This window comes from Mobula birostris, chromosome 6 (assembly GCF_030028105.1).
Source record: "Mobula birostris isolate sMobBir1 chromosome 6, sMobBir1.hap1, whole genome shotgun sequence".
Lineage (NCBI taxonomy): Eukaryota > Metazoa > Chordata > Chondrichthyes > Myliobatiformes > Myliobatidae > Mobula > Mobula birostris.
In genome coordinates, this window is record NC_092375.1 from 119,120,003 (window position 1) to 119,134,214 (window position 14,212).

At 42.5% G+C, this 14,212-nt stretch overlaps 1 protein-coding gene across 1 annotated transcript in view; it reads left to right on the top strand.

Moving 5' to 3' along the window:
• The window catches only part of lancl1 (LanC antibiotic synthetase component C-like 1 (bacterial)), a 91,738-nt gene that overhangs the window by 20,588 nt on the left and 56,938 nt on the right, over positions 1-14,212 (top strand). The window contains exon 2 of the mRNA XM_072261157.1: positions 1,703-1,820. Coding sequence (XP_072117258.1) covers positions 1,703-1,820 — 118 coding nt within the window. The remainder of the gene's footprint in view (positions 1-1,702; positions 1,821-14,212) is intronic.

Here is a 14,212-nt window from a genome sequence, read left to right on the forward strand (position 1 = left end):
GTCACCTAGAGAGTGGTAGGTACCTGGAGTGCACTGCAGCGGAAGTGTGGAAATAGTCACTGACAGCAGTTGAGATGTGTCTAGACAGGCACTGAAATGACCTGGGCATTGAAGGCTTTCCACCAAGTGCTGAAAGATGGTATTAATGTGGATGGGTGCCCACTGTTAGGCATGGATATAGTGGTGCAAATGGGCCATTTCCATGCAGTGTGATACACTGACTCCTTGATTAAGTTTTGTGAATAGAACATGCAGCTCAATTGTGAACAAGACGTATCTTGGCAATTTTTAACATTCTGAGGGAGCTGCCTTTGTTCAGGTTGCACTGAAACGGGTAAGCTGGAGTTGTGGCTGGTTTATACAGTACTATAATCAAGCAAAGTTTAGGAGAGATGTTACTGGCACATTTTTTTTATACGGAGAGAGGTAAGTGCCTGGAATGAATTGTCGGGATTAGTAGTAGAGGGTGTACTAGTAGTAGGCGGGAGGAGAGAAAGCAGCACGCTGCGCATGCGCAGCCCTCCAGTGAAAAATGATATCGTATCCATTAAATAGGGGCCGTGGACAATTCTGATTTGATGGAGAGGGACTGAAAGTACAGAGGAACATCTGGAAAGATTTCTGAAACGCTCGTTCGCTGCTGTCGTTACTGTGCGGTCGGGAATCTTTCGGAGGGAAGGCCTCAAATTCCCCGGCTTTGCCTGCTGTTGGCGACCGAGAAGGAGGTCGATCGTTCGGACAGAGATAGTGCTCAGTACTCGGTGTTGGAGAGCTGATCAGAGCTCGAAGTTTTCGGATGACTCAGAGTCGGACCGTGGTCGGGCATAGCAGGGAGAGTTTTTCTTCCTTCTCCCATCTGCATGAGATGTAGGACATTTGACAGACTTTGAACTTTTACTGTGCTCATGGACTTCTTTATCAAGTTATGGTATTGTTGCACTGTTGTAACTATATGTTATAATTATGTGGTTTTGTTAGTTTTTTTCAGTCTTGGTCTGACCTGTGTTTTGTGATATCACACCAGAGCAAATATTGTATCATTTCTTAATGCATGCGTTACTAAATGGCAATAAAAGAGGACTGCATGTCTTCATAATCTAAAGTATATACTATAGTACTATAGTTCAACCATCTAGTCGTTGATGTACCCAAGCATTCAGTATTCCTTGATTTTGTCTGTAGTGAACTGAATCTTCTGAAGATTGCTTTCTGTAGCGGTGAGAAGCTCAGCAGGAATAACAGCAGCAGTTCAAGAAGGCCATCGCCATCCAATGAAAAAATGATTTTTTTTTTAATTGTGTACACTACTAATATTAAACTAATTAGGAGACTAAAACTTGGCAAAGGAGCTTTCAGAGAAGTGTAAGGTGATGCATTTGGAGAGCACAAACTTTCCACACACAGTAAATGGTAGAATGGTAAGAAGTATAGGGACCACATGAAATAGATTGTCTACAGATCCCTGAAGATGGAAGGATTAATAGATAAGATAAACTGATAAACGTAAAAGATACTTCTATTGATTGAAGCATAGTCGACTAGATGAGGGATTCTGATATGGTTGGACATTTATGAAGCTAGGCTGTTTTCTTTGGAACTTTGTTAAGAGCAGAACAGATGAAGATACCTGAATAAGTTGTATGCATTGTTTTCTGGTGATCTAATCTTTGAAAAAAAATCTCCTTTTATTAACTCTTTACAGTTAACCAGCAGCTTCATTCAACATCTACAGAGCAAGATCAGTGATTTTCTGCAGTATATGGAAAATGGGCTTTTAAAAGCTGATCGGACTGATTGCAGCACCTACACTGGATGGGCAGGTACTGTGAGTACTGCATATCTGAAAATAATTACATGTGTAAATTATACTGTCCAAAGACAGAGAACACGTAATATTACACATGAGAAGGTGTTAGAGATAGACAACTATTTAATATGAGTAGTTCTGGAATAAACTAGTTAGTCAGTAGCCACCTGAGTGAGAAGTCCAAGTTGCATTTGAAATTGAGTGTGAGTGGCATGTTCCACAGTGCGTGCTGCATAGTTGACACCTTTCACATGAGATATTAAGCTATTCCTACACAAGCACAATATCTGCAGATGCTGGAAATCCAAAGTAACATGCACACAATGCTGGAGGAACTCAGCAGGTCAGGCAGTATCTTTGGAGAGGAATGGAGACTAAGACCCCTTATCGGGACTTGAAAGGAAGGGCGGGAGGGGAGGAGCACAAGCTGGCAAGTGAGGCCAGGCAAGGGGGAGAAAGTAGGTGGGTGGGGGAGGGAGATGAAGTGAGAATCTGGGAGGTGATAGATGGAAAAGGTAAAGGGCTGAAGAAGAAGGAATAATAGGAAAGGAGAAGGGACCATGGGAGAAAGGGAAGGAGGCGATAGATGTTAATGCGCACTGTTTGGAAAGAGAGGTGAGACATCTCTTGTGTTCTGATCACTGATTATATTATTATTACTATGTTACCACTTAAATCCCAATGAAGGATCTCAACCCAAATTGTCAACTGTCCATTTCCCTCCAAAATCGCTGCCTGACCCACTGAGTTCCTCAAGCAGTTTGTTTTTTTAATTGTTATATTACTGTTGTATGTACTTCCAGCATGTAAATTAGCTGCTGTGCCTGCTTTTACAACTATGACCATACTTCAGAAGTACTTCTTTGACTAATGAAACAATTTTAGGCTACCCTAAGATTGTGAAAGCTACCGTTTTAAATACAGCCATAAGTCTGTATCAATTTGTGTTTAAAACCTAAGCTTTGTATTACCTGATACATATTCTTGTTTGACGGTGTCCTGCATCATAGGATTTGACCCTGATGATAGACCTATCAGTTTCTTTCTTGGTATAAATACTGCATATTCAAGAAGCATCTGGATAGGTTTCTGTCTGAAGACAGACTGAAGTTCAAAGGTTCATTTATACTAAAGCATGTATCCATATGCAGGTTTAAAATTTGTATTCTCCAGATAGCCACAAAACAAAGAACATGAAAATTATTCATACTCGCCCCCCCCCATAAAAAAGAATGGCATTCCGATCATCAACCCCCTCCCCCACACAAAATGAAACAGGTACATCAACCCCACCCCAAAACCCCTCCCCCGCACAGAACAAACAGAACATCAACCCCCAAACACCCTCCCCTTGCACAACAAAATGGAAAAGGAAAGAGTGATTTTAAAAAAACACAGAATATTAAAAACTATAAGTCTGAAAGAAATCCACAGTGCATAAACCCAAAAGTCCAGTCCATAAATGCAGAACCACGATACCATCCTCTGATATCACTGACGTACATCAAGAGAGAAGAACGCCACATGAGGCAGGGAGGCCTACCTGCCTGCCATAATGAGCCACACAGCGATAGGTCACTCATAGATTCCTTCTCCAACAACAATCAAAAGGCAGGCAGTCGGCGTTGAAACTCTCGCTTGCCTTCTGCATTCGTCTCAATGTCTCAATCTTCATCGACACTTGAATTGGTGATTAATAGATGCTTTAAACAGCGAAGTGGAGTCAAACATTTGATCGCACCCCAATTCGAAGTTTCTTTGCATCGAGACTGTGCAACTACGTGCTCACTTCCAGGAATCTTCTTGGAGACAGCTAAGTGCTGGATCACTCAGATGATCTCCAAACTGTAAATCACGCGCTGTAACAGTCCCAGAAGCACATTTAAGGTGAAAAACAAATGTAAAAGAGTAAAAAAGATATTTTCGTTTGTTTTCTGAAAGATGTTGACTAAGGGAGTGTTTTATGCTAGTGCCATCTTGACCGGAAGATAAAGTAAAGAATAATGTGAGATAATTCCAATATAAAGTCAAGATAAGCTAAAAATAAGGATACAGAATAGTAAAAACAGCAATAACATTTGAAAGTTCACTGGTAATGAACATTGTCTCAAACCAAGATCTTCCAGTGGAGTTGTAATACATGTTTGTAAGAGGCTGTGGTGAAGTAAGTGTAAGCTGGCTGCTGATTTCTTCATCAGCTTGGCTGCAGGAATGTGCATCAGTGGGCTATGGTGTGTGGATTTCTACTGAATATTGAAATTTTCCAGAACTGATTTCCAGGTGTAGTGCATATATTTAGGAACATCACAATTTGTTTGCCCTCGTTGCTATTTGCATCAGTGTTTCTTTGGAGTTGCTGATTTTGAGGTTTTATTGATTGTCTTTGTATGGAAAAATACCAGTAAACATCAATAACCTTGGTGAAGGTAGTAGTGATGACAACACACATTGACTGGGCTTGAGGGAATTTGTTGGAAGTAGTGTAGTTTGATCAAGAGTTGAGAATGTTTTTGTTATTTTTTTTATTTGCTATAGGTTTCAGATACGATCAAAATTGGTGGCCGAATAGCATGTGACTAGTTCTTATCTATTAATTCTTATAACCTTGGAATTGGTTTGTGAGGACATTAATCAACAGCCATTCACTAAACAATGGTTACACACTAGGCTTATAGTTTTAAAGTATGGAAATTGTTCAAAGATATTAGGACACCGATTTTCAGTTCTGTAGATCATTAGCTGTTTGCTAATAGTTAAATACTGCGTTTGTTTGCACGGCAGAAACACTGAATTAGTTAAATTGTTTTATCTGTTTGTTACTCCTATAACATAAAAGCAAACACCATCTATGAAAGCAGATGAAATGCAAAACCTTTCCTCATCTCGAACACATTTTGGTCTTACTGGGGTTCAGTGCTGTATTTTAGGTTTTCACCATGACTCCCAATTCAAGAGTTCAGAACTGCCAACCACCTTAAGTCTGGTACCATTCCAGTTAATTTCTGCACCTGTTGGTAAATTAATTTATTATTGTTGCATGTACCTACGTTCAGTGAAAAACGTGTCCTGCATTCATTGCCACAGTGCATTGAGGTATACACAGTAAAACACAAGCTGACTACAGAATAATGTGCTGGAGTACAGAGAAAGTACAATGTGGGTAGACAATAAGGATGAAGGTCACAATGAGACAGATTGTGAGTCTATTTTTTTCATACTGGGGAACCATTCAGAAATCTTATACAGATTGAGTACCCGTTATCCGAAATGCTTGGAGCTGGAAGTGTTTTGGATTTTGGAATACATAATGAGATAGCTTGGGATCGCTATCTTTTCAGACTCTGAATTTATACACTACCAGTAAGCAGTCTTTGTTTTACACTTATTCATCATGTATGTACTTAACAGTAAAAAATGATTATGTACCATTAGTATAATGTGTGCAGGGTAACAAAAGCAGCTTTCTGGTGCTAGATTTTCATCATCAAAGTTAAAAGTAACTTTGCACCAAGCTGCAGTTCCTCAGAGAGCTTTGGCTTATATGGGAGATTGAGGAAGTGGTCGATAGGAGCTATAGGGAGTTAGACAATCCTAGGTTGCAGGAGGCAGGTGACTGTCAGGAGAAAGAAAAGTAGTGGGTGGCCAGTTCAATGTACTTCTGTGAATATTCCCCTCAGTAATAAGTATACCACTTTGAATACTGTTGATGAGTTGACCTACCAGGGGGTGGGGTGGGGGGGAGCTGCAGCGACTGGGTCTCTGATGCTGAAGAGAACAGAGATGAAGAGGACTGCAGTGGTGATTGGAGATCGATAGTCAGAGCAACAGAGTCAAGATTCTGTGGGCTCGATAGAATCACCTGGATGGTATTTACCTCCTAGGTGCCAAGATCAGGGATGTTTTGGTTTGGGTCTACAGCATTCTAAAGCAGCCAGAAGTCTTGGTACATATTGGCACCAATGACACAGGTAGGAAAAGTGAAGAGGTCCTGAAGAGATATTTTAGGGAGCTATGTAGAATGCTGAAATGTAGGACCTCCTGGGTAATAATCTTTGGATTGATTCTCGTACCACGTACCAGTGAGGGCAAGAATAGGATGATGTGGCAGATGAATGTGTGGCTAGGGAACTGGTGTAGGGGCCAGGGGTTCAGATTTATGGATCATTAGGATCTCTTCTCGGGAAGGTACGACCTGTACAAAGGGATGAGTTACAACTGAACATGAGGGGGACCATTTGGCTGGGGGGTGGGAATAGGAATGATAGTGCTGATGATGGGGTAGTTGGTTACAAACAGGCAGTGTGTAGTGGAGACTGCTAGTAAGGAAAGGCTGATGATGGGCAAAATTGCAGTGATCAGGATGAGTTGCAATGTAAAAGGTGGACTACATTGAAAAAGATGAATGCAGGACTGAAGATGTTATTTTTGAATGCAGGCAATATACAGAATAAGGTAGATGAGCTAAAAGCACAGTTAATATTGGCATATATGACGTCGGCATCTCTAAATCATGGCTGAAAGAAGATCATAGCTAGGAGCTTAACATCCAAGGAAACTTTGTATCGAAAAGGTAGGCAGAGGGGTTGGTGGGGGGGAGGCTCTGTTGGTTAAAAAAAATAAATCAAATCACCTTAGAAAGGGGTGACAGGGGATTGGAGGTGTAGAATCATTGTCAGTAGAGCTAAGGAACTGCAAGAGTAAAAAAGATCTAAAGGGAGTTGTATCCAGATCTCCCAACAGGAGTAAAGATGTGGTCTGGAAGTGACAATGTAAGATAGAAAATGCATGTCAAAAGGGCAATGTTACAATAGTCCTGGGGGATTTCAATATGCAGGTCAATTGAGAAAATCAGGTTGGTGCTAGATTACAAGAGGAAAAATTTGTAGAGTGTCTACTAGATGGGTTTTTAGACAACATTCTGGAGACTCGGTCAGCTTCAGGAGCAGAGCCCTTCAATAAGGTTACTTGTAGGTCGGCAAAGCTTGTATAAAAGGAGAGCTTTGCAAGCATTTGGACATTCCAGGGACCCAATCAGCAGTAGGAGCAAAGTACTTCAAATTAAATAAAAGTACAGAAGGGGCAAGCGAACGGCCATTGTTGGAAGTAGGCCAGCAGTGAGAGTAGGATTGTCAGGCTTTGACTCAAGAGGCTTCGACGAGAAGGAACTGAGGCCAAAGAAACAGGTTAGGAGATCTGGTCTTGGTTGCCCATTGTACAATGCAGGCAGGATGGCAGATATGGCAGTGGGATGCTCCTCTAGGATCTAGGGAATTCATGGAACCTGATAGTCTCTCTGATAACTACATGTTATCTACATGAAAGTGCAGCCAACTCCAGCTCATGAAGGATAGCATTAAGGAGCTGGAGCTGAAGTTAGATGAACTTAGGATCATCTAGGAGGCAGAGCAATTGATAGATTTGACTCTTGATCAGGTGGTTACACCCAGAGTGCAGAATTCGGGGAGTAGATGGGTGAAGGGAGAAGGAAGTCAGTGCAGGGTTCCCCTGTGGTCACTGTATACCCCTTTGGATACTTCTGAGGGGGATGACCTATCTGGGAAAAGCAACAGCAGCCAGACCAATAGCACTGTGGTCAGCTCTGAGCCTCAGAAGAGAAGGGTGAAGTCAGGCGGAGCAATGGTCATGGGGATTCGATAGCTAGGGGGATAGATAGGAGATTCTGCAGCAGCAAAAGAGATGCTAGGATAGTGTGTTGCCTGCCGGGTGCTAGGGTCCAGAATATTCTTGAAGGGGAGGGTGAGTAACCGGAGGATGTGGTATATGTTAGTACCAATGACATAGGCAGGAGAGGGGTAGAGGTCCTGCGCAGTAAGTTTAGCGAGTTAGGAAGGAAACTGCAGGACCTCCAAGGTGGTAATCTCTGGGTTACTCCAAGTGCCATGAGCTAAGGAAGGTCAGAACAGGAAGATAGTGCAGATGAATGAGTGGCTGAGGAGATGGTTCAGGGGACAGCGTTTCAAGTTCGTGGATCATTGGACCCTTTTCTGAGGAAGGGGTGACCTGTACAAGTGGGACAGGTTACACCTGAACTAGAGGGGAATCAATATCCTGGGAGGGAGGTTTGCTAATCCTGTTGGAGGGAGTTTAAACTAGATATGCTGTGGGGTGGGAACCGAAGTGAAGAGGCGGAGGATGGGGGTTTAGCGCATAAGTAAAGACAGCTTAGAGGGAGTTTGTGAGGAAGGATAAGCAGATGATAGAGCAAAGATGCACTTAGCCATATGGTTTGAGATGTTTCTATTTTAATGCAAGGAGTATCATAAGCAAGGCGATGAACTTAAGACCATAGGTCAATACGTGGAACCATGATGATGTGACCATTACAGAGATTTGGATGTCTCAGGTAGGAATGACTGCTGAGTGTGCCAGGCTTTAGGTGTTTCAAAAAGGATGGGAGGGAGGCAAAAGAGGTGGGGGAGTGGCATTGCTAATCAGGGATAGCATCACAGCTTCAGAAAAGGAGGAAGTCATGGAGGGATTATCTACTGAGCCATTGTGGGTGGAAATCAGAAACAGGAAGGGGGCAATAACTCTACTGTTCATTTTTATATAGACCACCCCCCCAATAGTAATGGAGACATTGAGGAGTAGATGGGGGCAGATTATGGAATGGTGCAATAATAATAGGGTTGTTGTGATGGGTGATTTTAACTTTCCTAATATTGACTGGCATCTCCTTAGAGCAAGAGGTTTAGATGGGGTGGGGTTTGTTTGGTTTGTTCAGGAAGGTTTCCTGACGCAATATGTAGATAAGTCAACGAGAGGAGAGACTACTTGATCTGGTATTGGGAAATGAATCTGGTCAGGTGTCAGATCTCTCGATGGGAGAGTATTTTGGTGGTGGTGATCACAACTCTATCCCCTTTACCATAGTACTGGAGAGGGATAGGAGCAGACAATTTAGGAAAACATTTAATTGGGGTGGGGGAAATATGATGCTATTAGGCAGGAACTTTGGAATATAAATTGGGAGCAGATGTTCTCAGGGAAATGCACGGCAGAAATGTGGCAAATGTTCAGGGAACACTTACATGGAACTCTGCATTGGTGTGTTTCATGGAGGCAGGGAAAGGATGGCAGGGTAAAAGAACCATGGTGTACAAAGGATGTAGAAAATCTAGTTAAGAAAAGAAAAGCTTACAAAAGGTTCAAGAATCTAGATACTGTTAGAGCTCTAGAAAATGATAAGGGTGCCAGGAAGGAACTGAGGAATGAAATTAGGAGAGCTAGAAGGGACCATGAGAAGGCCTTGGCAAGCAAGGTTAAGGAAAACCCCAACTCAATCTACAAGTATGTGAAGAGCAAGAGGATGAGCCTTGTGAGAATAGGACCAATCAGGAGTGAGAATGGAAATGTGCATGGAGCCGAAGGAGGTAGCGGAGATACTTAATGAATACTTTGCTTCAGTATTCACCAGTGAGAAGGACCTTGGCAATTGTGGGGATAACTTACAGCGGACTGAAACGCTTGAGTGTATAGACATTAAGATGTGCTGGAGCTTTTAAAAGGTATTAAGTTAGATAAGTTGCCAGGACCAGACAATATATACCGCAGGTTACTTTAGGAAACAAGGGAGGAGATTGCTGAGCCTCTGGTGATGATCTTCGCATCATCAATAGGGACAGGAGAAGTACCAGAGGATTGGAAGGTCGCAAGCATTGTTCCCTTGTTCAAGAAAGGGAGTAGAGATAACTCAGGAAATTATGGACCAGTGAGTCTTCAGTGGTGGGCAAGTTGTTGGAGAAGATCCTGAGAGGCAGGATTTATGAGCATTTGGAGAGACGTAATCTGATTAGGGATAGTCAGCATGGCTTTATCAAGGGCAGGTCATGCCTTACGAACCTGATTGAATTCTTTGAGGATGTAACAAAACACATTGATAGGTAGAGCTGTGGATGCAGTGTATATGGATTTCATTAAGGCACTTGATAAGGTTCCCCATGCAAGGCTCATTCAGAAAGTAATGAGGCAGGGGGTCCAAGGAGACCGTCCTTTGTGGATCTCAAATTGGCTTGCTCACAGAAGGGAAAGGGTGGTTGTAGATGGTTCATATTCTGCTTGGAGGACGATGACCAGTAGTGTTCCACAGGGATCTGTTCTAGCACACCTCCTCTGTGATTTTTATAAATGACCTGGCTGAGGAAGTGGAAGGATGGGTTAGTAAGTTTGCTGGTGACACAAAAGTTGGGGTTGTTGTGGATAGTCTAGAGGGTTGTCAGAGGTTACAGTGTGACATCGATAGAATGCAAACTGGGCTGAGAAGTGGCAGATGGAGTTCAACCCAGATAAGTGTGAAGTGGTTCATTTTGGTAGGTCAAATTTGAAGACAGAATATGATATTAATGGCAGTGTGGAGGATCAGTGAGATCTTGGGGTCCGTGTCCATAGGACGTTCAAAGCTGCTGTGCAGGTTGACAGTGTTGTTAAGAAGGCGTATGGTGTGTTGGCCTTCATCAACCATGGGATTGAATTCAAGAGCCGCGAGGTAATGTTACAGTTATATAAAACCTTAGTTAGACCCCACTTGGAGTACTGTGTTCAGTTCCAGTCACCTCTCTTTGGGAAGGATGTGGATACTGTAGAGAGAGTGCAGAGGAGATTTACAAGGATGTTGCCTGAATTGGAGAACTGGTCTTATGAGAGTAGGTTGAGTGAACTTGGCCTTTTCTCCTTGGAGCGACAGAGGTTGAGAGGTGTATAAGGTGATGAGAGGCATTGATCGTGTGGATAGCCAGAGGCTTTATCCCAGGGCTGAAATGGCTAACACTAGGGGGCAACACACATCAAAGTTGCTGGTGAACGCAGCAGGCCAGGCAGCATCTCTAGGAAGAGGTACAGTGGACGTTTCGGGCTACTAGGGGGGCATAGTTTTAAGGTGCTTGGAAGTAGGTACAAGGGGGATGTCAGAGGTAAGTTGTTCACATGGAGAGTGGTGGATGTGTGGAATGCACTGCCAGTGACGGTGGTAGAGGAGGATACAATAGGGTCTTTTAAGAGACTTTTGGATAGGTTCATGAAGTTTAGAAAAATAGAGGGCTATGTGGTAAGGAAATTCTAGGCAGTTTCTAGAGTAGATTACATGGTCAGCACAACATTGTGGGCCGAAGGGCCTGTAATGTGGTGTCGATTTCTATGTTCTATTTTAACTCATGGTTGAGCCCACTAGGGAATTAGGAATTCTGGATTAGGTATTGTGCAATGAACTGCAATTGATTAGAGAGTTTAAGGTAAAGTAGCCGTCATCATAATATGATAGAATTCACCCCGCAATTTGAGAAAGAGAAGCTCAAGTCAGATGCTTCACTATTGTAAGGGGGTTTCGACTTTTATGTTACTGCGGAAGCTAATTAAAATGGTGTCTTTGTTATATTAATCTGGGGAATGGGGCTTTGTTGTGTTAAACGCTGAGAAAGTTTGCGCTAGCAGCTTGTTTTGGTTTGGGGGGCTACACTATTATAGTGGAGTAAAGGGAAATATGGAGGCATGAGACATAAGCTGGCCACATTTGATTGGAAGGGAACTGTAGCAGAGATGACAGCACAGCACCAATGGCTGGAATTTCTGGGAGCAATTTGGAAGGCGTAGGTTATATGCATCCCGAAGAAGTATTCTAAAGGCAGGGTGACACAACCATGGTTGTCCAGAACAATCAAAGTAAACATAAAAGCCAAAGAGAAGGCATACAACAGAGCAAAAATTAGTGAGAAGTTTGAGGACTGGGAAGCTTTTAAAAACCAACAGAAGGGAACTAAAAAAGTTACAGAAGGAAAAGATGGAATACAAAAGTAAGCTAGCCAATAATATTAAAAAGGATACCAAAAGGTTCTTCAGATTTTTTTTAAATGTCGCATCGGGAGCTTCTCCGGTTAGCAGACGATTTCCCTCCACGCCTCTCTGACGTAGTGGGGAACCGCGTACGAGCAAGTTACAGCAGTGGTTTGCCATTGCCTTCTGCTGGGTGAGTTTCCAAAGAGATCACCAGCTTGTAACCCAGCACGGATGGAAAGCACACTGGGAAGCCAGCTGGATTCGAACTCGGGACCTTTCGTCCCGAAGTCCGGCACTGATGCCACTACACCACCCGCCGGGTCTTCAGATATATAAAGTGTAAAAGAGAAGCAAGAATAGATATTGGACCACTAGAAAATGTTGCTGGATAAGGAAATGGTGGACAAGCTGAATAAGTATTTTACATTAGTCTTCACTGTGGATGTTTGAGAGTGTCAGGCATAATGTGTGAAGTGTGCCATTACTAGGGAGAAACTTCTTGGGAAACTGAAAGGTCTGAAGATAGTTAAGTCACCTGGACCAGATGGTATACACCACAGGGTTCTGAAAAAGGTGGCTGAAGAAATTGTGGGCGCATTAGTAATGATCTTTCAAGAATCAACAGATTCTGACATGGTTTTAGAGGATTAAAAAATCACAAATGTCACTCCACTCTTCAAGAAGAGAAGGAGGCAGAAGAAATCTTGGCTGAAAAATCTGTTGGAATTTATTGAAGAAACAACAAGCAGGATGGACAAAGGAGAATTGGTGGATGTTATGTACCTGGATTTTCAGAAGGCCTTTGACAAGGTGCCATTAATGAAGCTTCTTAACAAGTTAAGAGTTCATGGTATTACTGAAAATATGCTAGCATGGATAGAGGACTGGCTGATTGGCAGTAGGCAAAGAGTGAGAATAAAGGGAGCCTTTTCTGTTGGCTGCTGATAACTAGTGGTATTTCACAAGGGTCTGTGTTGGGACTGATTCTTTTTGCATTATATGTCAATGATTTGGATAACGGAATTGATGGCTTTGTGGCTAAGTTTGCAGACGATACAAAGATAGGTAGAGGGGTAGGTAGATTTGAAGAAGCAGAGTGGCTACAGAAGGACTTTGATTGGAGAATTGGCGGAGAATTGGCAAAGAAGTGGCAGATGGAATTCTGTGTTGGGAAGTGTATGGTCATGAACTTTGAAGAAATCAAAGCGTAGTCTATTTTCTAAATGGTGAGAAAATTCAAAAATCTCGGGTGCAAAGAGACTTAGGAGTCTTTGTGGAGAATTCCTAAAAGGTTAATCTGCAGGTTGAATCAGTGTTGAGGAAAGCAAATGCAATGTTGGCATTCATTTCAAGAGGACTGGAATATAAAAGTAAGGATGTAATGTTGAGGCTTTATACAGCACTAGTGAGGCCTCACTTGGAGTATTGTGAGCAGTTTTGGGCCCTTTACCTAAGAAAGGATCTGCTGACATTGGAGAGAATTCAAAGGAGGTTCATGAAAATGATCCCAAAATTGAAAGGCTTGTCAAATGAGGTGCGTTTGATGGCTTTGGGCCTGTACTCAATGGAATTCTGAAGAATGTGTGGTGACCTCATTGAAACTGATCAAATGTTGAAAGACCTTGATAGAGTGGATGTAGAGAGAATGTTTCCTATAGTGGGGAGACTAATTCAGAGGACACAGCTTCAAAATCGAGGGGTGTCCTTTTAGAACGGAGATGAGGAATTTTTTCAGCCAGATTGGTGAATCTGTGGAATTCGTTACCACAGGCAGCTATGAAGGCTGAGTCATTGGGCATATTTGAGGCAGAGGTTGATGGGTTCTTAATTAGTCAGGGCCTGAAGGGATACAGGGGGAAGGCAGGACATTGGGACTGAGAGAGAAAATGGATTGACCATGATGAAATGCAGAGCAGACACGATGGGCCAAATGGCCTTATTATTTAAATATATCTTATGGTCATAATTTTTATTATCAAAGGATATATGCTACCATATACAACCCTGAGATTCATTTTCTTGTGGGCATACTCAAATCTATAGAATAGTAGCTGCAACATAATCAATGAAAGATCAGCCAGTGTGCAGAAGACAAACTGTACAAATGCAAATGTAAATAAATAGCAATAAGTAACAAGAACGTGAGATGAAGAGTCCTTGAAGGTGAGTTCATTGCTTGTGCGAACATTTCAAGGATGGAGCAACTGAAGTTGAGTGTAGTTACCTGCTTTTGTTCAAGAGCCTGATGGTTGAGGGATAGTAATTGTTTTTGGGCCTGGTAGTGGGAGTCCTGAGGCTCTTCTACCTTCTACCTGATGTCAGCATTGAGAGAAGAGCTTATCCTGTGTGGTGGGGATCCCTGATGATGCTTTCCTACAACAGCATTTCATGTAAATAGGCTCAGTGGTTGGGAGGGCTTTACCCATAATGTACTATGCCAAATCCACTACGTTTTGTAGGATTTTCTGTTCAAAGGCATTGGTGTTTCCATACCAGACTGTGATGGAGCCAGGCAATATACTCTCTACTACACATCTATAGAAGTTGTGCTGAATCTCAACACACACCTAAGGAATTGGAGGTGCTGCCGTGCTTTCTTTGCACATGAACTTCATG